This window comes from Ochotona curzoniae, unplaced genomic scaffold (assembly GCF_017591425.1).
Source record: "Ochotona curzoniae isolate NIBS_2020 unplaced genomic scaffold, NIBS_Ocur_1.0 scaffold_3835, whole genome shotgun sequence".
In the NCBI taxonomy this organism is placed as follows: Eukaryota; Metazoa; Chordata; class Mammalia; order Lagomorpha; family Ochotonidae; genus Ochotona; species Ochotona curzoniae.
In genome coordinates, this window is record NW_024467114.1 from 3182320 (window position 1) to 3204605 (window position 22286).

General features: G+C 50.0%; 2 protein-coding genes across 3 annotated transcripts in view; both read left to right on the forward strand.

Moving 5' to 3' along the window:
• Positions 1-2824: 2824 nt before the first annotated feature.
• The window catches only part of LOC121145897 (histone H2A.V), a 28063-nt gene continuing 8601 nt past the window's right edge, over positions 2825-22286 (forward strand). Inside the window, exons 1-2 of one of the 2 annotated variants that reach the window (XM_040965072.1) lie at positions 2825-2858; positions 19283-19297. In XM_040965072.1, coding sequence (XP_040821006.1) covers positions 19295-19297 — 3 coding nt within the window. In that variant the 5' untranslated portion in view covers positions 2825-2858; positions 19283-19294. Of the gene's footprint in view, positions 2859-19188; positions 19298-22286 lie in introns of those variants that run through there. The other variant, XM_040965071.1, reaches the window with a different exon arrangement.
• Positions 2928-4021, forward strand: PURB (purine rich element binding protein B). The gene has a single exon (XM_040965069.1). The coding sequence runs from the start codon at positions 2941-2943 to the stop codon at positions 3874-3876; it is 936 nt and encodes a 311-aa protein (XP_040821003.1). The 5' UTR covers positions 2928-2940; the 3' UTR covers positions 3877-4021.

The following is a 22286-nucleotide window of genomic DNA, read 5'->3' on the forward strand; positions in this document are numbered from 1 at the left end:
GTGGATTCTGGAAGGATTTCATCGCAATTGGAGTGGCAGGATTGACAACAATTCAGGACTGTTGAACTGTCAAAACCTCTTGATAACTTCATGGTGCTGTAAATTTCTATTTTTCTTCCTGTTGTTGATTTTTTATTGTGGCTTTTTGTTTAAGGGGATGTATAGTAACTGTGCAATGGAGACTATGATATCCACATGCAAAGCTACCATGCAGTGTGCATCTCTACTTCCAGATCAAAGATGGACTACCAATGAAACTGTTACCTATCTTGACAATAGAATGATGGACTCTGCCATTGTCCACGCCTGCAATGATGAACACAGGACTATGTATGAAGAACAATGTTATAGTAATAATATAAGGGAACTCGGAGGGGGAATTTGGAGTGGTGGTAAGGGAAATCCCAAGGCCTATGGAACTATATCATAATATGATAATAGCAATAAAAATAAGATGGGCAAAACAGCCCATCTGCTGGCTCATCTGCCCCCAATGGCTCACCCTGCCACTAGACTCGGGTGTCCCAATCAGCCAGCTTCACTCATGCTATGCCCGACTTGCCAAAACACAGCTGATGCAGAGGCTTAAGGCCACCCAGAATCATAAACTTCTGGGGACAAAGTGTGCTATTGCTAAAATACATGGGAACAGCCCTGAGTGCCAAGTGCCAAGCCCCTGATGCCCACAGCACTAGGTAGGTACAGACCTCAGCTTAACCCTGAAACTCTCTCCCCTCTGCTGAGGAAGGCAGCTGCTCCCCAGTCACCCTCCACACTTGCTTGGGACCTCTCAGCTGTCTCTTGAATGCTCCAAGTTCCTCCCCGACCTACCACAGCCCTCCCATGCCGCTCACTCCCACAGGTCAGCTCCACAAAGCACAGGGCAGCAAGCAGCACAGTACTGGCATGGCTCCAAAGCTCCCACCTACATTTCAACCCAGCCGGAGCTCTCTGCCCCCGCCATCAAAGGTGCCCACGGTGGGCCTCAGCCGAGCCACCCCCACGGCCTCCCCCCATTCCACTCCTCACAGGTCCTGGGCTCCAGACACCCATACTCAGCAGCTGGGACATATGTTCCCTCTGCCTAAAATAACCTGTGCCTGTGTCCACCTGCTGAGCCCCGTCCCTGAAGGATTATCCAATAAATAGTACTGGAACAATTGGCTGGCCATTTGAAGGACATTGTTCGGATTCTTCACTTCACATTACACACCAAAATACATTCCAGACAAACTATATATGGGACATAAAAATTCTATGATCTCAGGCATTTAAAAATCAGAACCATGAAGTTTCCAAAAATGTGTGAATGTTGACTATCTGGAAGGGGAGAAAATCCCAGGTCAGATTTAAAAACAAAAGAGTAGAATTTCAAAGAGACCAGGCATTAACCCAACATAGGAAAAGCTTTGTTCGCTCACTCCAAAGGGTTCAGAGGTGAACAGAGACAGACTCCTTTGCACGAATGGAGCAGCAGGAGCCCCTACACAGGAAGGTGACTGGGGGGCCAGTGCCGTGACGCAGCAAGCTAATTTTCCACCTGCAGTGCTGGCATCCCATATGGACCCCAGTTTGTGTCCCAGGGGCCCCACTTCTCATCTATTTCCCTGCCTATGGCCTGGGAAAGCAGTGAAAGATGGCCCAAAGCCTTGGGACACTGCACGCAGTGGGAGACTCAGAAAAGGCTCCAGGCTCCTGGCTTTAAAAAGGCGCAGCTCTGGGAATTGCGCCCGCATGGGGAGTGAATCAATGGACGGAAGATCTTATTGTCTCTTTCCCTGACTTCCAACTAAAAATAAATAAATCCTTTAAAAATTTTTTCCTTGAAAAGCAGGTGGAGAGGGAGAGATCTTCCATCCACTGGTTTACTCTCCAAGTGGCCTCCACAAGCAGTGGGGATAGCCCACCCAGGCCAAGCCAGGAGCTGGAGCAGAAGCAGGGAGCCTTCAGCCCAAGAGGCAAGTAGGTGCAGGGGCCCAAGGACTTAGGCCGTCTTCTGCTGCCTTCCCCTGCAAATAGCAGTGAGTCAGTCAGGAGGAGAGGTGTAGCCCATCGCCTGGGTCAAGGTAGGCCTGAAATTCCTTGCCTTTTTTTTTTTAAACGTTATGTACACGGAGTTGCAACAAGTTCTTGATACACTCTGGGCACGGATCCTTTACCACACTGTTTAATTACACCTGTATTTCACGACAAAAAGAAAAGTTCAGCTTGGGCACATTAACTAGTCAAGCTTACACATTTCGAACCGGGTCGTGCAACTGCAGGGTCTGTCCTCGGTAAGTGCCTCTCGTGACACTTCCCAAGGCTCCCAGGACGGGGAAACTTAAAGTCAGCAAGTTACGGCGTTCGAAGGCGTTGTCAGCTGCTGAACGACAGCGACAGCTCACTACCTCTGGGACCCTGAAGGCCGCCTCCCTGCCGGAAATAACACCTCTCAGCACGGCTGCGGGGTCCAGACTCCCGCATCTCTCCGGGTCCCCCACGTCCACAGCTCAGGCCCCGGCACCCCAAGCGGCTTCCGAGGCCTTCGCCAACCCCGCCGGGAACCGCCTCCCGCACGAGCCGCGTACACAGCCGCAGGCCGCGACCACGCGGGGCCCGGCAGGCGCCAGGGCCCGCCCGGCCGCCCTTCCGCCCGCCCGGCGCGAGGCGACGCGGCCCGTGACGTCACCCGCGCGCCGGGCCTCGGGGCGCGCGGGCTTCCGGCCGCCAGGGGCCGCGGGCGGGGCGGAGGGCCGTCCGGGACCGCCGCGCGCCGGAAGCGGGCCGGGCGGCGCGGAAGCGGCGGGGGCGGGGCGCGGAGGCGATGGGGGGCGGCGGCGGCGGCGGCGGCGGCCGGCGATGAGCGGCGGGCGCGCGTGAGGAGCCGGCGGGCGAGGCCGGGGGGCCCGGACGCGAGCCGCAGGGCGGAGGCGGGGGCGCGAGCGCGGCGGCGAGAAGATGGCGGACGGCGACAGCGGCAGCGAGCGCGGCGGCGGCGGCGGCGGCGGGCCCGGCGGCTTCCAGCCCGCGCCCCGCGGCGGCGGCGGCGGCGGCGGCGAGCAGGAGACGCAGGAGCTGGCCTCGAAGCGGCTGGACATCCAGAACAAGCGCTTCTACCTGGACGTGAAGCAGAACGCCAAGGGCCGCTTCCTCAAGATCGCCGAGGTGGGCGCGGGCGGCTCCAAGAGCCGGCTCACGCTGTCCATGGCGGTGGCCGCCGAGTTCCGCGACTCGCTGGGCGACTTCATCGAGCACTACGCGCAGCTGGGCCCCAGCAGCCCCGAGCAGCTGGCGGCGGGCGCCGAGGACGGCGGCCCGCGGCGCGCGCTCAAGAGCGAGTTCCTGGTGCGCGAGAACCGCAAGTACTACCTGGACCTCAAGGAGAACCAGCGCGGCCGCTTCCTGCGCATCCGCCAGACCGTGAACCGCGGCGGCGGCGGCTTCGGCGGGCCCGGGCCCGGCCTGCAGAGCGGCCAGACCATCGCGCTGCCCGCGCAGGGCCTCATCGAGTTCCGCGACGCGCTGGCCAAGCTCATCGACGACTACGGCGCCGAGGACGACGAGCTGGCGGGCGGCGCGGGCGGCGGCCCCGGGGCCGGCCTGTACGGGGAGCTGCCCGAGGGCACGTCCATCACGGTCGACTCGAAGCGCTTCTTCTTCGACGTGGGCTGCAACAAGTACGGCGTGTTCCTGCGCGTGAGCGAGGTGAAGCCGTCCTACCGCAACGCCATCACCGTGCCCTTCAAGGCCTGGGGCAAGTTCGGGGGCGCCTTCTGCCGCTACGCCGACGAGATGAAGGAGATCCAGGAGCGCCAGAGGGACAAGCTGTACGAGCGCCGCGCCGGGGGCAGCGGCGGCGGCGAGTCCGAGGGCGAGGAGGTGGACGAGGACTGAGGCGCGCCCGCCGGCCCCTGCCCGTCCGCCCCAGGGACGAGGGAGGCCCCACCGGGAGAAAACAAAAGAAAAAAAAAATCCTGTAGTTAAGAGAAATAACCGCAAGCCAACAGACACGGACAGTTAGAGAAGCAGTAACGTCCCCAGAGCGACAGTGAAGCGGGCCGGGGTCCCCAGGGCGCTGCACGCCCACCACGGCAGTGTCCCTTCACCTCCATCGAATCAGCATCTGGATCTTCACGGGATTCTTAGGAGAGAGAGGCCTGTGCAGTCCCCCCGTTAGGAGGGTTACGGAAGGGGATGCCGCGGAATCATGGACAGGGCAGAATTGAATGTGCAGAAGCCATCGGAGAAGCCACAAATGAATTGGATCCATTGTTTCGGGGGAAAAAAAAATGGTTTTGCATGGAACCTGGACCAAGGCCCCTGTCTTCTTTGCAGAATCGTTTTCCGGGATGCAGATGAATTCAGATACCAATGCTTGAACCAGAATCCAGTACTGAAATAGTTGGCCAAAAGGTGTTTTTTGTTTTGTTTTGTTGGGTTTTGTTTTTTTGGGTTTCTTTCTTTTTTTTTGGAAGTTCAGAATAATGGGGATTGCTGAGGCAGGCCAGAAAGGCAGGCGGAGCGCTGGAGCGGACTCTGCTGCCCACTGAAGTCCCTCCGTGTTCTCTCCTCGCAAGGGTCGCCATCCAGAAACAAACGGCTTAGGTGTGCAGAGCCAGCTCCCTGGGTCTCCCTGTGTGAGCCAGTGAGTGCCGACAGATTGGCTGGTACGGCCACTGGTTGGCTGAATCTTAAAGCGTAAACCTCGAAGATACTAAAGGAACAGTGTGGCTGTCCAAGCCTGAGCTTTAACAGATTACACGTCCTCGTGGAAAAGTTGGAAATAATCAAAGCTGAAGTCTTCATTTACCTTCAGTTTAATCTGTGGATTTGTTCACACACTAAAGATCCTCAGGTTCAGAATTCCAGCATCATTTATTCTTTTAAAATAGATTTTTAAGAACTTGTTCCATTGTACCAGTACCTCACAGTCAAAGTTGGCGAATGATGGATTAGCGATTCAAGCAGTGCCCCCGGCGGAAGCCGAAATCCATCTGTGAGTGGAACTGAAGTAAGTGTGAATATGCTGACTCTACCCTGGAAGCATTTTTATACCATCTTGGAATTTCAACAAGCTGGCTTGTGCCAGTTCACCCAGCTGTCTTTCAAGAATAAAAGTTGGGGTTTTCAAGGATCGCCTCTTCTAAATTTTAAATGGATTTTCAGTAGAAATTATTTTTACTAATCAAGTTAATTCGACCTCCATCCAAAGGTATTCCTCGAATGCCATAGATCTAGGCAACTTTGAATTGAGTGGTAGTTGATGTTCTTTCCAAAGTTTTCTGGTATTCTTTGTGTGACACTTCTCAACCTGGAGGCACGTAACCCCACCTCCACGACCTTAGGATTTGTTTTAACTGCACGCCTGCCCTTTGTTTGAGCTGCCTTTTTAATTTATTGCATATCCTTTTTATTATCTTACTTTGGTATTATTCAATCTATACAATCTTTTTGTATTTATTGGGAAATAAGTAACTACAAAAAGGTCGTTTTCATGTATTTGTGGCTGAGGGAGGGAAATAATTGTGTATATATAATTAGGCTTTTTTTAAAAAGGACTGATTCCAAATACTGTTGATCTTAGATTTTAAAACAAAACTAACACAGTGGAAAAGCCACAGACATTGGTGCCCTTTTCAGACTATTTCTCTACTCATCATCCACAGTAGATTTTTAAACAGGTTTTTTTAAAGCTTTTCTTTTAAATTTTTCTCCGTTGCAAAGAATGTTTCCTAAATTGTATGGGAGCAATAGTATTTTTGATGTCTTAGTGACATCCGTATACTTGTACTGTATTTTGTACCACAAGGCAGCTGTTTTCAACAATGTCCTGCTGTACCTACCTATGTGTTTTGAGTGTTTTTTTTTCTTTGCTGCGGAGAACAAATTCCTAACTAGTTTTAGTGAAAGAGCTGAGAAGTTAGCATTAGGTTTGCAGAAACTGTCTACTTTCAGACTCTAAGGCAGCAGTGAAAATCAAGGTTGCAGCTTTAGTTGATTGCTGTAACTTTGTTTTGTTTTCAAGCCACGTACAATTTTTGTGTAGACCAACTCGTTTTCTTGCTTCAGTGTGGTTCTGTTGCTCAGCTGCGGTGAGCCAAGGTGCAGTACCTCTCCTTTCCAAGGGGTTGGCTTTTTTTTTTTCCTTTTTTTGTTTGGCGGAATTGTTGGCTGAATTGCAGTAACAAGCCTTGCCTTTCTATTCTGTAGAAATGACAGGTCTTCACAGTCCTTCCCCAGTGGCTACTAAGCTATAATTAGCTGAATAGAAAGAATGTGGAAGTGGTCTGAGGCATATGGAGTGTATGCCAAGAGCACGGCCATATACGGCATCAGCTTTGGTTACCAGAGAAATTTTCTTAGTCATTAGACCATGTAACAGTAAGATATCATATGTAAGTCTTTAGATATCAATTTGAGAATCCTCCAAAACAAGGAGCAAAGAATGCATAAGCTATGTGTTGGCAAAAGTAATTTATATTAAAATTTTGACCTGCCTGTGTAAGATTAAGTGGTAAATGTCATAGTGGTGGGTTTTTAAGTCTTAACCAATCTCTAAGGGTTGTCTCTCGTGCAGGGGCGCCTCGCGCCTCTTCCTGCTGCAGGAAGGTTGCAGAAGGACGGGGGTGGGTTGTAGCACTTCACTGACCCTCATTCCAGTCACTAGGGACAACAGAAATCTGAAGCGCATAGATTCCTTCTTAACTGTCAGCCTGCTAAGGAGACGGTCTTCGCCAACGCCAGCCGGATCGCAGCGTCGTGCAGACGGAGACAGCCGCTTGCTGGCTTTGGTTTGCAGTTGTTCCTGTGAGGAGCTGGAGGTTCTGTCTGTAAGTTGGCGACCATCCTAGCTGATCGGAATGGTCCTCCTCCTGGGAGGTTAAGCACTAAAACCCCTTTCCACATCTTTGGCAGGGGTTGTTTCTGAAACTACTGTATTCAGAAATGAAATACCAAATTTTAGGAATAGAATCAAAGGAGCAAAAAAAAAAAACACTTGTGAAGAGATTCTACTCGTTTCTGGTTTCTCTTGTCCCTATGCATCGTTTCAGCAAGTGGAACGGCAGTTCTAGTCAGCAGATTGCTCAGTGCATATGCTGCAGAAACCGGTACAAATCTGTATGACACCAAAAATCAAAGTGAAAACCAAACCAAAAACCCAGACACCCTATGTAACTGTCGGAGGCATGTAGGTGGTATCAATGTCTGTGGCTGTGATCCACACAGCTGCTGTCACGTCACTTCCCATAATTATTTCCTGCCAAGTGACCGAGGGGCCCGGCGCGGGCGGCCATCAGCCTCCTGCTTCCTTTGTTACCTCTGGCTCACTTGGCAGGAAATTGCAGGTCTTCTAAGAGAGTCAAGCTTCGGTTTTCTCAAAACAAAACAATTATCCTGTCTTATCTGAAAATGCAGGGTTGTGGGCAGAAGAGGCTGGTTATAGTAATGCCCTCATATTGAGTGGTCTGTAAACGGCTACACACTTCAGGCACTCTGGTGGCTGGCTGCACAGGGGTGTAGGGTGTAACCCGCAAGGTGACGCTGCATCCGCCTTGCTCCTGCAGGTGGATGCCCTGGAGGAGAAGCTGGAGTGTGTAAGCCACGCACATAAGTATTCTTCACTGTAAATTTTATTTTCATTCTTAACCCAATTATGGTACTTCGTCCAATGCACAACTGATCTCTCAGTAGATATTCATTTGAAAAAAGTGTGGCCTTGATGAGAGGGGAAGGAGAGAAGTGACTTTTTTGCTTAGGTGAAAATGACTCGTTTACTGCGAGTGGTTGCTCTGCACCACTCGGTATATGTTTGTGATCAGTCTCCTTTTTGATTGGGGAAAGTTCATGTTTTTGACCCTGGAGTTAAACCGATTGAGTTGTCTTCTATTTTTAGGAAGTGTCAGAATTGCTCTGATGAGTAACAAAGTTGACGGCTTTGATGTCCAATCTCAGGTTTTAGAGTAGAGTGGTGTGAGACCCCGCTAGTATTAATTCTTAAAACAACTTTACGTTAATACCCCTAAGTGGCATGCGGAAGGCCTGTTCGGAGAGCAGAGCCTCCATCTTTTTGCTCCTTTTTCCTCTTTGTACTTCACTTGAAAAAGTTGTGAAGTGATTTTACATTGTATATTTCCATTTTAACCCTGACATTTCTCAAAGATAAAGCACTTTTTGATCACAAAATACATGGACTCTTTGTGTAATGTAGATCATGGTTTCTCAGGCTCCCTACGTAATCTGCTTATGAATATTGTTCTCTCTGTAAGAGAAAAGTACAAGTCTTTGCTAATGTTAGAAAGTTTGTATTACTGATCCAGAATGCATTTTGCTAGTTTCCAATGGACGGGAGAGTAAGCGATGCTGCACTCAGAATTGAATAAGTTACTTTCCCTGAGCCTTAAGGTAACTTTCTTTTTTGTCGACAACAGCACTGAAGTTCCAGTAAGTGAATGAGATGATTAGTTTTCAGGGTTGGTTTTTAGAGTACAGTAATTCAGTTAGCTGTCTGCCTGAAGAGTTACAACTCCCATTCGATATACTGAATAAGGGCGGTGTGGGTGGGGCAGGGGAGGGGGGAGTTAGTTTGTAGAAAAGAAAAAAAAAAGAACTACATTTCCTTTAAGAAAATAGAGACAAAAAAGTTTATGTCCCATCCTGTGGAATTTCTTTTGATTTTACCGTGCACAGTCGTACTTGTCAGCCGGATGGTACCCCCAGACACTCGAGAGATGGCTCGTGAGCTGGAATGGTGCGTTCTGTGGCTGGCTGAAGTCTTCTGTTTAAAATCACCATTCCTGGTCCTTGGTTGAAAGTCTAGCTTTGTTTCTGATGGATTTAACAGACTTACACAAATGCAGCCCCACTGCCACTACTGAAAATTAAAATTTAGAAAATGAAACTAGTACCATATCAGGAATATTTGTAACCCTCCTGATCTACCTGAATCTGAAGTCTTTATGAGTATGTTTTATATTTCCTATTGAAATAGGGAATATACCATCAATATAATTTTAATTTGAAAATCTAACTCCTGCCTCCTTAATTCCAGTTGGGACAGGTGGAACCCTGTTAAAACAGCAGGTGGCAACAGTTTCAGTACTCGGTAGGACTGCTAATAACAGGAGGGCAGGATGAGAAGCTAACACCTTTCTTCAGCAAATTCAAGGAAATTGATTTGGCTGTCTTAGAGGCAAAATAGTTCACATACAGTCTAAACCTGTGTTACAAAATTGGGTTGGTTAGAAAAATCTATTGTGTTTGGAAACACCATGGCAAGTGGCTCGTTTCTTCCACTTCTAAATTCCTTTTCAGAAGGAGGAAGAATCCCAAGACGAATGATGGGTTGTATCACTAAACAAATTTGTGTTTTAAGAATTTGGAAGTTGTATTTTACACCAGTAAGATACTAGCGATAAGCTCTGCCCACCCATGTGTCTCCCCAGACAAAAGCTCTGGACTTTTAACATGAGTAAATTGGGCAAAAACTTGGGAGACTGGCTGGCGTGGCCCGTGTTGATGGCACACATATCTCTTTTTCAGTGGCATCAGCATTTGAATAGAAGCCTAGCTTAGCCTTTTTCTGAAGTTCTTCCCTTTGGACCTTCAGATTTTCTCCAAGATCACTGTTTTAAACCGTCCGCTGTTCATGTATCCGGATGACACAGCTTTTGTTCTCTTGGAATTCTTACTGCCAGTTGTATCCAGAGCTCCTGTAGCTGGGTTCTTCGCTCCGAGCTGGGACCGATGTCCTGCCTGGAGCGAATCCACGGAAGTCATCTGAATGAATTAAAACCGAATCTTAATCGCAGGAGACAGCTTCCTGTTTTAGATGTACAATTAAAGTTTAGATTGAAAAGTACTTTAAAATGGGGTTCTGGGGGAGAGGTCTTCAGTCTGTATAAATACCCACATGCTTATGCATTGTACACTAAGTGTGTATTCCTATGTATGAATTTGTAGAACTGATAGTTCTGCTTCAAGAGAAGCTGCACCTTTAATTTTGTAAGGTTCCCTTCACCCATAGCCCTATAAATGTCTGTAAATAAAACACTAAAATTTGTAGTGATAGGATCAATTTGGGAATATCTGCTGAGAGACCAAAAAGCTCATTTTTTAAGTACCTTGGTTAAAGAGTAAAGATTATTCCTCTTGCTTATTTTTTAAAAGAAGAATGCACTTTAACAAGCATAGAGCTGCATAGGCAATTCAGACAAATCTGTGAAGTGCAGTACCCATTCAGAAAGCAAACTTCCCGAAAACCGTTCAGAAGCAGAGTCCAGACGGGCTGTGGATCTCACTGCCTGTAGGTGCAAGCTCAGATCTGACCAATTGTGAGACGAGCAGGGCTGCTTCAAAGGAGCAATGTGAATACAGCCAGAAGCTTCAGACAGGTCTGTGAAATGGCGGGTCCCGTATTTACCACTAACTAGCAAAACTGACAGAAAAACTCATAGAAAAAGTCTAAGAATCCTTCCTGCTGGTGTGCACTCCTTACAATAGCAGACTTTTGCAAATGGAGTTTTACAGTCTATATTTAAAAATTGTATGTTTGTAACAAATAAAGTATGCGGAAAAGTGGATGACAATGTTGTGCTACCGTGTCTTATTTGGGTGTCTCTGGCCACAGATGGGGTGGAGTCGGTGAGCTTCCTCTTTGACCTGCAGGACAGCCAGTTCCCTCACCTGCAGGGCCCCATCTCTGAACGAAATCAAAATCGCAAATTGCACCTTGCTTTGATTTTTAACCTGGACAACTCGCTTCCCTTAAGTTCTTACACAAGTGTCAGACCTGTTCTTACCTACCAGCATTGTGGCTGCCTAGGGGTAAACTGCATCGATCACCACTGCTTTGCTAAAGGAACAGTGTTGGGTCCAGAGTTCCTGGCCAGAATGTTCCCAGCCTTTTGCTGTCAGGCACCCTTTACCTCCAGGAATGCCTGCCTACATTCTCAGGTTAAGAATTTCTCCCTGCGCCCACTTTCCCTCTACCCCGTGGCTGCCTCCCCCACCAGAATAAAGCACCTCTCTTGTGGCTGAAAAGAAAACCTGTTCAAGTCAAGGAACATGCCTGTGTTCCACCTACTATGACCAATGGCATCACCGTGGAGTTTGGCCTCAGGAAACGATAGTTTCAAGTGAGCAGAGTTCTCCGTCCTGGGTAGCAGGAGTTCTCCGTCTCAGTAAAGCCTGGCCTTGTTCATGTGTTGGCCTCACCCCCGATTCTTGTCCACAGCAGTGTGTTAGTGTGTGGGCTAGACTCCTCTCCACTGTGCCAACAAGTAAAACCCGCTCAGCTCCTGCTGGTTCCAGGGGGTTTTCCAGCCTACCCTGTTGGACGATGTGTCTGGCCCTTTGAGCTGTGCAAGACTATACTCAGATGACCTCTGAACAGAATAGGACCAGCCACCAATGAGGAATCCCCGGAAGCAGCTCTATACCCATAAGTCAGTTATAAAGAAAATTGAGAAAGTGGACCTTCATTCATGGGACCTGCATAATTACTCCAAGTAATTAGGGTAAGGTAACTAGGTAGACATGGGAATTTTTGTTAATGGAACAAGAAAGGTTTGACAGATGGGCCCAGTGCAGTAGCTTAGTGGTTAAGGTCCTTGCCTTGTACTCACTGGCATCCCATATCGGAGCCAGTTCTAATCCCGGCAGCCTTGCTTCCCATCCAGCTCCCTGCTTGTGACCTGGAAAAGCAGTAGAGCACAGCTCAAAACCTTGGGACCCTGCACCCACGTGGGAGACGTGGGAGAGGCTCTAGGCTCCTGGGTTCAGATAGGCTCAGCTCCAACTATTTTGGGAGTGAATCAGCAGATAACAGATCTTCCTCCCTGTCTTTCCTCCTCTCTGTGTATCTGACTTTGCAATAAAAAAAGTTTTGGGCGCAACCAGCAGCATTGGCATATTAATCTAGGAGCTGGCACTGTGGTGCAGCGAGGTAAGCAGCAGCCTATTGCTGGCATCTAATGAGCATTAGCGTAAGCACCTGCTGTTCAGCCTGTGCTCTGGCTCCCTGCTAATGAGCCTGGAAAAGCAGGAGGGGATGGTCCAAACACTTCAGTCCTGGACCCTCACAACGGAGACCTGGGACACTCCTGGCTTCTGAGTAAGGATGCTGGAACGGAGCACAGGCACCTTCACTCCGATTCAGCAGGTCCCAGGAGAGCCGGGGGGCATTTCTAACAAGTTCCTTGGCAACTCTGAAGCTGCTGTCCAAGGAACACAGTTTGGGACCCACTACAGAAATCAGAAAAGTGGGTTCAATGTTGCCAAGTGGCAGGGACCAAGGAACTCACTGTGCTGAGGTTCGGATTTGTTCACTGGAGATCCTAAGGGTGGTTTGGGTATGGACTGCTCCTTAAGCACATGCTTGCTTTTAAATCCTGATGGCCTGCGCTGGCCTGTGAGTGCAAGTCCTTCCAACAGGAATTGGCCTTGTCTGTGTTTATGGTACATACCAGGCCCATCCCACCCGCATTGGAGACTCCCCATGCTACACAAATCAAGGAAGCTGACTGGAGAATTATCCTGGAGGCCAAAGGAATCATGGCTCAACAGGTTAATCCTCTGCCTAGAAGCCTCAGCATCCTACTGAGTGCCCATCTAGTAGGGCTTTTCATCAGCTGGCAGAGGCTGGCACTAATTCAAGTTAAATTCTGTCAAGTTTAAACTGCAGAACCACCTGGAGAGTGCATAATCCACGAGTGGGAGTGGCCTAGTAGGGAAATAGTGGGCACCTCCCTCTAGGGTTACCACTCCCACTGGAGAGCATGAAAATCAGGACTGGGGCAGGGGTGGCTAGGCAGAACAGCACCCGCCAGTATGTGTGTGGGCTGCAAAGTAGGGCAGGTTGGTTACACTAGGCTTCAATGCCCACTGACATGTACGAAAGCTAAATGGGATGTGGGACAGACTGGACAAGTCTGCAGTACATACTGGCAAGCATGGGAACCGGGCAGGGATAGACCTGGTGGGGGTAAGGGGAGTTGCCCCCACTAGGCTGCAGCTCCCGCTGGTTTGCATGAGGGCCAAGTATGAAGTGGATAGGATCAGGCTGGACTGCAACACCCATTGGTTTGCATGGAAGACAGGGCTGGAAACAGAATGACCCACCAATTGCAACCACCAGCAGCATATGCATAAGCTGATTGGGGCAACGGACTGTGTTGAATCCTGTACTGGTATGCACACACAAGAATCAGGTCTGGGATCACCTCAGACGAAGTTTCTTTGGGGATCCCTCCAACTGAACTGCTGATCTCAGAACCCCAACCATGAATAGACTATGTCAACCAGTAGATTCTGAATAGATTTCATCGTGCTTAGAACCGTGAGATTGGCAGCAATTCAGAAATGTTGAACTATCAAAACTGCATGATCAGGACCCTCGGAGCATGCCCCACATTGGGGACCTGGGATGGGTGGGAGGCTGGGAGGGGCTTTCCCTTTTCTCTCCGCTTATGCCAGATACAGAAAAAATAATAATAATGTTAATGTGGAAACAATGGTCTTATCTACTTTCCTGTAGCCCTTGACCCTTTGTGCCTTAATCAACTATGTAAAGATTATTAAAAAAATTTTTTTTAATTGTAAAAAAAAAAAAAGCAGGGCTGTTGCTTCAGAGTTCCGATATATTTCATGTTGCTAAGCTAGGTTCTATGTCTGAGTTAGTGAGTCTAGGATACGCATGCATTTAAGCATTTTGAACCAAAATAAACACATTTTAATACATATTTTCATTAAAATTTTTTTAAAGATTCTCTTTTTTATTATAGGAAAGTTGGATTTACAGAGAGGAGGAGAGGTAGAGAAAGATCTTCCATCCGCTGTTTCACTTCCCAAGTGACCACAGTGGCTGGAGCTGAGTTGATCTGAAGCCAGGAGCCAGAACCTCCGATGGGTATCCTGTGTGGGTGCAGGGTCCCAAGGCTTTGGGCCGTCCTCCACTGCTCTCCCAGACCACAAGCAGGGAGCTGGATGGGCAGCAGGGCTGCTGGGATTAGAACTGGCGCCCATATGGGATCCAGGTGTGCGCACGTTCAAGGTGTGGGCTTCAGCTACTAGGCTACCATGCCAGGCTCTCAAGTTTATTTTAAAAGGTGAGGAAGGGCCCGGCGCGGTGGCGCAAGTGGTTAAAGGTCCTCGCCTTGCACACCCGGGATCCCATATGGGCGCCGGTTCTAATCCCGGCAGCCCCGCTTCCCTTCCAGCTCCCTGCCTGTGGCCTGGGAAAGCAGTCGAGGACGGCCCAAAGCTTTGGGACCCTGCACCCGCGTGGGAGACCTGGAAGAGGCTCCTGGCTTCGGATCGGCATAGCATCGACCATTGCGCTCACTTGGGGAGTGAATCATCGGACGGAAGATCTTCCTCTCTGTCTCTCCTCTCTGTACATCCGCCTTTCCAATGAAAAAATAATAAAAATAAATCTTTAAAAAAAAAAGGTGAGGAAATCACAGAAACACGTTCAGAGTTCGAGTAGGCAGAGAGGGGAAGGTAGGCGAGAGATGTTTCTGCATTTTTGTGTCCACAGGGAGAGGGCAGCCCTCCCCACTGCCCTATTTCTCCTGACTTGGAAGGGCAGTGGTCACATGACACCACTCTCCAGTCCTACGAGAGGGGGAGTTCAAACCGGGGAAGCAGGCAGACTGTCACGATTTTTTGCTTGAATTTTTGAATTTTGTCGTACAATTTGGTACAGACTGGGATTGCCCCCCCAATCTCCAACCTCCTGACAGATTTTCCCCATGTTGCTATAATAGCATAGCCCTTTTTTTTTTAAAGATTTATTTATTTATTGGAAAGTCAGATATACAGAGAGGAGGAGAGACAGAGGAAGATCTTCCATCCGATGATTCAGATTCACTCCCCAAGTGAGCGCAACAGCCGATGCTATTCCGATCCGAAGCCAGGAGCCAGGAACTTCTTCCGGGTATCCCACACGGGTGCAGGGTCCCAAGGCTTTGGGCCATCCCTGACTGCTTTCCCAGGCCACAAGTAGGGAGCTGGATGGGAAGAGGAGCTGTGGGGATTAGAACTGGCGCCCATATGGGATCCTGGCGCGTTCAAGGCGAGGACTTTAGCCGCTAGGCCACGCCGTCGGACCCAATAGCATAGTCCTTAATAAGGAGTCATGATTCCATCAGTCTGCTATTTCAGTGTGCCCTGACATTGCTGGTACAGAGTCAGACAGTCCAGCATCCCACTGTCTGCACATTTCCAGCAGTTTCACTGGGAGTCCGTCTTTGATTTGCAGGCAGGGATGGATATTGCACTGTATCCCCACATCTGGATATGGTGGCCCCAGTACTCCATCACTGTACATTCCCATGAATGAGAAGCCAGGAAACAAGGTCAACAACTGGTATGTGTTAGAACAGCCACAACAACAAAATTACAGCACCATGAAAAAGTGCCAGAGTAACCAACACACGGGTGACAAAAAGAAAACACCAAAGTCTCCTGAGTGAATGACGCCGCCGTGTGATCCATGGACCAGTGACGGATTCGACAGGAGAAAAGGAAGTATTTGGAATAAATGAAACTGAAATCAAAAACATCAAAACACATGGGATCAAGCCCCTCCCCCCCAAAAAAGTATGGAACAGATTATTCAAGTTACACGTTGCATGATGGCTTTCTTATATTAGAAACTATATGGCATTTTTTCTTTTGTGATTGACTCATTTCACTGAGCATAATGGTGTCTAGTTGGGACCATCTAGCTGCAAATGGTAGAATTTCATTCTTAATAGCTGAGGAATAGTCCATGGAGTAGATATACCACAGTTTTTTTTTTCTTAAGATTTATTTATTTTTATTACAAAGTCAGATATACAGAGAGGAGAGACAGAGAGGAAGATCTTCAGTCTGATGATTCACTCTCCAAGTGACCACAATGACCGGTACTGCACCAATCCAAAGCCAGGAACCAGGAACCTCTTCCGGGTCTCCCACGCGGGTGCAGGGTCCCAAAGCTTTGGACTGTCCTTGACCGTTTTCCCAGGCCACAAGCAGGGACCCGCATGGGAGGCAGAGCTGCCGGGATTAGAACTGGCGCCCATATGGGATTCTGGTGTGTTCACGGCGAGGACTTTTAGCTGCCAGGCCACAGTGCCGGGCCCTGATTACACCTTCTTTAATCATTTTCACCCAAATTGTGTAAAGTCTCCTTTATCTTTTGTGAAATTTATTCAAGCATTTCTCTTTGATGCTATTTCAATTGGAACTATTCGATCATTACTAGTGGACAGAACATAACCGATTTTTAAAATTTTTATTTTATTTGACAATCAGAGAGGAACAGAGAACTCTTCCGTCCATTGGCTTACTCCCCAAATAAGCCACAACAGCCAGAGCAGGGCCCTTGAGAAGCCAGGAGCCAGGAACTTTTCTTTTTAGGCTTTTTCATTGGAAATGCATATTTACAAAGAGGGATGACAGAGAAAGATCTCCATCTGCTGGTCCATTCCCCCAAACGGGTGTGATGGCCAGACTGAGACCATCCAAGACAGGAGGCAGGAACCTCTGCCAGGTCTCCCTCGGGGGGACGAGTCCCAAGAACCCAAGCCATCGTCTGCTGCTTTGCCAGGCAACAAGCAGGTTGCTGGAAGGAAACTGGAGCAGCTGGGACTCGAATTGGAGCCCATATGGGATGCTGGGCTTGTAGGCAGAGGATCAGTCATCAGCCCTTAAGAGCCAGGAACTTCTTCCGAGTCTCCCATGAGCGCAGGGATCCAAACCCTGAAAGAGCCTCCGTTGTTTTCTCGGGCCATTAGCAGGTAACTGGTGAAAGCGTGGCAGTTGGAACCAGAACCAGTGCCCTATGGGAGGCAGAGGATTAGCCTACCTCACCACCACACTGCCCATACAGTTCTCTTATGTCCTGCAATTTTGCTGTACCTACCATTTTTAAAGGTAACAAAGAACTTCAAGGCATAATATGAAGGTAGCAACTAGTAATTACCTCTCGAAATCAAAGGCATAATTTCAGGAGCCCTGTGGAACTGGAACTCAGTCCTCCACAAGCAAGCTGGCCAGTGCTGGTGAGGGTGTTGGCGAAAATGAGGCTAGTTTGACAAGTACTTAAAAAGTGGGGGGCCCAGAGCGATGGCCTAGTGGCTAAAGTCCTCACCTTGAATGTGCCAGTTCTAATCCCAGAAGCTCCACTTCCCATTCAGCTTCCTGCTTGTTACTGCGAAAGCAGTTGAGGACCCAAAGCCTTGGGACCCTGCACCCGCGTGGGAGACCTGCAGGAATTCCTGGTTCCTGGCTTCGGATCGGCACAGCACCAGCCATGTGGTCACTTGGGGAGTGAATCATCAGATGGAAGATCTTCCTCTCTGTCTCTCCTCCTCTCTGTATATCTGCCTTTGCAACAAAAATAAATAAATCTTTATATATATAAAAAGGATTCAGCTGTCATCATGTGAGAAACGCCAGCACCATGGTGACAAATCTGTGAACTGCCTGGTGTGGGAGGGAGGGAGGGACAGGTGGGGTCAAGTCCATCTCCCTCCTTCAGTCTGTTTTCCTCCGGTCCCCCCCCTCCCCCGCCCAGGGGGCAACGCCCAAGGAGAAGCCCAAGGACTGCTGGCCAGGGTCCCTGCTCTGGAATTACAAATCTAAGCAAAAAGGGAGGTAGGTGCTGCGTTCTTATTGGTCCCACGCAGCGCAGGCAGATGCCAACTGGTCCTCAGCCTGCCCAGGGATGTCACACAGTGTTTCAAGAGAATTTAGGGACTGGTGTTGTGGCACAGCCAGTTAAGCCTCCTCTTAGAAACCAAGCCATTTCTCTGTCACAACACGTTTCACGCAGAAAAAAGCCTTGCACAAATATATTTCTTTCTAGCCTCCCACGGGGGTGAGGGGCCCAAGGACCTAGGCCATCCTCTGCCACTTTCCCTGGCCAGAAGCAGGAAGCTGGGTTGGACGCGGGGCAGTCAGGACTGGGATAGTTTCTGTGTAGGACTCTGGCGATAGCAGGTGGAGGATTGCCGTGTCGAGCCAGCGCACCCGTCCACAAAATAAACTTTCAAATAGGAAAATAGTACACCTGTGCTTTACAAGAGTGACCAAAAGATAATTTCTAAAAAAAACTGTCTCTTAAAGGTTGTATAGCAGTTTAGAGAGCACTGCACCGTTAAAATGGAATTTAGAGCAACGGCACACGGGGTTAAGAGTTCCCGGGATCAACCTGTAGCGAGAACTGAGGTTCACACCCCGCGCCGTGCGGGCGGCGGGGAACGCGTGAGCCGGAGGCTCGGCGCAGTCTCTCCAATGGCTCCCGCTTTGTGTCCAGCGGATCTGGTCAACCCGAATGATCTTACCCATTTTAAAAAACAGATGAACCTTTTACGAAGAAAAGCCATCATTTCGGGCTTGTATCCCGGTTATCTACGGGGCAGTGACTATGCTTGCCCCAGCCCGTTTCCTCCGCGGCGAAGTGGAGCTCGTGCTGTCCGGGCTGGGAGAGGTGAGGCCACGACCAAGCACCTTTGCAAGCGGCACAGCAGGTCGCCGGGACACGCTCCCGCGCCAGGTGCTCATACACCTTCGTTTGCAGAAGCTCCGCCACGGGAAGGCAGTTCCACCTCCGCGCCTCTCGCTCGCCCGCGGGGAGTTTCCTTGAAACTTCACCCGAAGGACCCGAGGACAGCAAGCGTCCTGAGGCGCCGCCCGGCCGGCCCCGCGGCGGCCGACGCTACCGGCCGCGCTGCGCGCAGAGCCCGGCTGCCGCAGAGCCCTCCCCGCGCCTCCGCAAGCCTGCTAGCAAAACACGCCGTCGTCCTCCCGCACAAACCGGGGGACCGGGCGACCCAATGCCGAGAATGGGCGGGAAAGCTACAGCCGCCTGAACGCGCTCCGCCCCGTTGGCAAAGCCAGCTGTCGACCTCGAAGGCCCGCCTCCCATGCTCACGGGCGATGTATTTATTGGATTCCGTTTCTTTGGTGTGCACTATTATTGATCCATTATTCTGTCCGTCAAATCTTGGGCGCGTTGAGAGAGGCGGCGAACATAACAGTGTTGGGGCTAAAGGCCCCACCTCCGTGTGCCGTGTGCAAAAACAAACAGCCGTTAGGGAGGAGGCGCTGGGAGGGCGGAGCCTCACCAAGAAGGAGGAATGCGATTGGGTAATTTGCGGGGTTCAAACCAGCAAAGCTGGAGGCCATTGGCCGCCGTGGAACGAGGCGGGCCCGGGGTATTGTCCGGCTCCGGCGGCAGTGGTTGGGGCTGCGAGAGCGGCGAGAGTGGCTCGGGAGGCAACGGAGTGTTCGCGGCCGCGCAGAGGAAAAGTCGGCCGAGACCATGGTGAGGACGGCCGGCCGGTGTGGCGGCCAGGGAGCGCGACAGGGACGGTGGAAAGCGGAGACAGGGCGGCGGGGGGGCCCTGCTGCGCCGCCGCTACCTGTGGAGTCGGGGGGCGGCGGGGACCCCGTTGTGCGCGATCGGAGGTGCGCTGGGCCGGCCGGCGGAGGCGCCCAGCCGGTGCCCACCCGGCTGTCCCGGACGCCCGAGGCGAGCGCTGCGCTAGGTGCGAGTGCGGGGAGCTGTCTGGTTACGTAATGTCGCCGGCGGTGCTTGGGGGGCTCGCTGCGCAGAGGGGGCGTGTGGCGGGGCCGGAGGGCAGAGCCGCCGCCCGCGTCCCTGCGAGGCTCGCGTGGGCGAGGGGCGCACCGGACCCGTGGCTGTGCGTGGGCAGCACGGGTGGATGCGGGCATTGCTGCGATGCGGCCGCTCGGCCGGTGGAGAGGAAGAGAGTTGGCTTCTGCGAAACTTGCGCAGACCGCGTGGGTCGTTTATTATTTGACAGTGCTTCATCGGAAGGTGTAACATGCACGAACCGTGGCACAGGTTGCATGCACTTAGTTGCTCTAGCAGGTAACTTTCAAGGTGACTGTTAAATAGTTCTCAGTCTCTAGTGATAACGTTGTTTTACGTACTTAGACCCACTTGCCAGCAGCATTAACACAAGCCCAAATAGGGAGGCATTGGATTGTCTTTCTTGATGTTAAGGTTTTAAACTTGAGCCGTAACAATTTGCTGTTACGTTAATAGGAAAGTATCCTAATATCCATTTTCCAAGTATTCCTGAGGAAAATGCTCTCTGTCAACCTGGAAGCTTAATTGATCAGGTGGTTTCTGGTCAGCCGCAAACTGTTAAAATGAACTTGTGAACTTGGGAAGGTATACACAGTTTGAAGGGATTTGCAGAAAGAAAAAAATCCATTTGTTGTGTAATCTTATATTGACAGATTTGATAGTATACAGCTTTAGTTTGTTAAGTAGGAAAAAAAAAGTTTGTTAAGTGTTCAGTTCTTGAAAGTGATCATTTCTGTATCGAGGCTTTAAAATCTGCTTCTGTTACTTTCTTAAAAGGTGGGTTAGTGACTGGTCGTCGTAGCAGATCTCAAGTGGGATGTAATGGGAAGCCTGAGGGAGCTTGTAATGAAAAGGTCCTGCTTTCAAATGCAGTGCCAGGCAGATGGTGTTAAGATTGCCCCCCTGTGCCAGTCAGGAGGCTCGGATGTTTTCCACTAGAGAAAATGGAGATGTGAGGGCTGCAGGATTCTAGGAACAGTGAGAATATCCAGCAGTGGAGCTGCCTCGGAGGGCCTACCAACTTGTTACTGCATGGAAATGTAGTGCGGAGTCCCTGTGCGGGTCCTCTGTGCCGGCCTCTGTGCGGGCCCCTGTGCGGGCCTCTGTGCCGGCCTCTGTGCGGGCCTCTGTGCCGGCCTCTGTGCCGGCCTCTGTGCGGGCCTCTGTCCGGGCCTCTGTGCGGGCCTCTGTCCCGGCCTCTGTGCGGGCCCCTGTGCAGGCCTCTGTGCAGCCTCTTCCCTCCGGGAGCAGGTTAGGAGGGAGCCTCCGTCTCTGCTCCTCAGCTGAAACAGCGCATTAAATACACACCCACATGGTGTTCTGGTAAAGATGTCCCCACTAAACTGAAATCAGACAGCTTATTGAATTTTAACAAAGAATATAAATCAACTCTTTAAAAAAAAGGTTTATTTTTCTTTCAAAGGGAGAGTTACAGGAAAAGGACGGAGAGAAAGACTTTCCATCCACTGATTCACTCCCCCAATGGCTGCGAGAGTCTGGAGCAGTGTGAAGGCTGGATCTCGGGTCTCCCACGCGGGGGCAGGGTCCCTTGGGCCGTCCTCTGCTGCCTTCTCAGGCCACAAGCAGGGAGCTGGATGGGGAGCGGAGCTGCAGGACAGGAACCGGAAAATAAGTTTTCTTAAATCAGGTCTTTTTGTTTTCCCTTTTGGTAGTAAATAACTTTTCTAAAGTCAGCTTTTAAAAATGTAAGTGAGCATATATGTTCTGCAAATGCCCCTTTTTACATAAAGAACAGCTCATTGCACTTGTGTGCCTTTTGGATATAGCAGTATTATTTGCTGCTTCATTTATATTGCCATAGATTTTCATCTCATTTGTTGAGATAACAACTCCGTTGCATTTTTAAAAAGATTTATTTATTTTTATTGGAAAGACAGATCAGATTTATAGAGAGAAAGAGAGGCAGAGAGAGAGATCCTCAGTCCATTGGTAAACTCCCCAAAAAGCCACAACAGCTGGAGCTGAGCCAATCCGAATCCAGGAGCCAGGAGCTTATTCCAAGATGCAGGTGCAGGGTCCCAATGCTTTGGACCTTACTCGACTGCTTTCCCAAGCCACAAGCAGGGAGCTGGATGGGAAGTGGAGCAGCCAGGACACAAATCAGTGTCTAGAAGGGATCTCGGTGGTTGCACGGCGAGAATTTAACTACTGAGCCATTGCACCAGGCCCACTCCTTTGCATTTTTATGCAATAATTTCTTTGACCATTCTCCTTCTATTGGACATTAAGATTATTTGAGGGCCTGGCATGGTGACCTAGCAGTTAAAGTCCTTGACTTGAACGCACCAGGATCCCATATCATCACTGGTTCTAATCCCAGTTTCCTGCTGCCCGTCAAGCTCCCTGCTTGTGGCCTGGTAAAGCAGTCAAGGACGGCCCAAAGCCTTGGTTCTTGTACCCTCGTGAGAGACCTGGAATAAGCTCCTGGCTCCTGGCTTCAGAGCAGCCCAGCTCCAGCTGTTGTGGCCCCTTGGGGAGTGAATTACCAGAAGGAAGACCTTCCTCTCTGTCTCTCCTCTTCTCATATATGTGACCTTGCAATAAAAATAAAATAAAATCTTACCCAAAAAAAGGTTATTTGAAAAGTAATTTCTGTCAGTTGAAAGTAGTGTTTCATAGAAACGTGGACGCCCATTGTCCACGCCCACATGTGACTGTTATGATGAACTGTGCTGTA

Bases quoted from the DNA above. Each gene is read 5' to 3' on its own strand.
- PURB (XM_040965069.1), top strand. From the start codon at position 2,941: ATGGCGGACGGCGACAGCGGCAGCGAGCGCGGCGGCGGCGGCGGCGGC.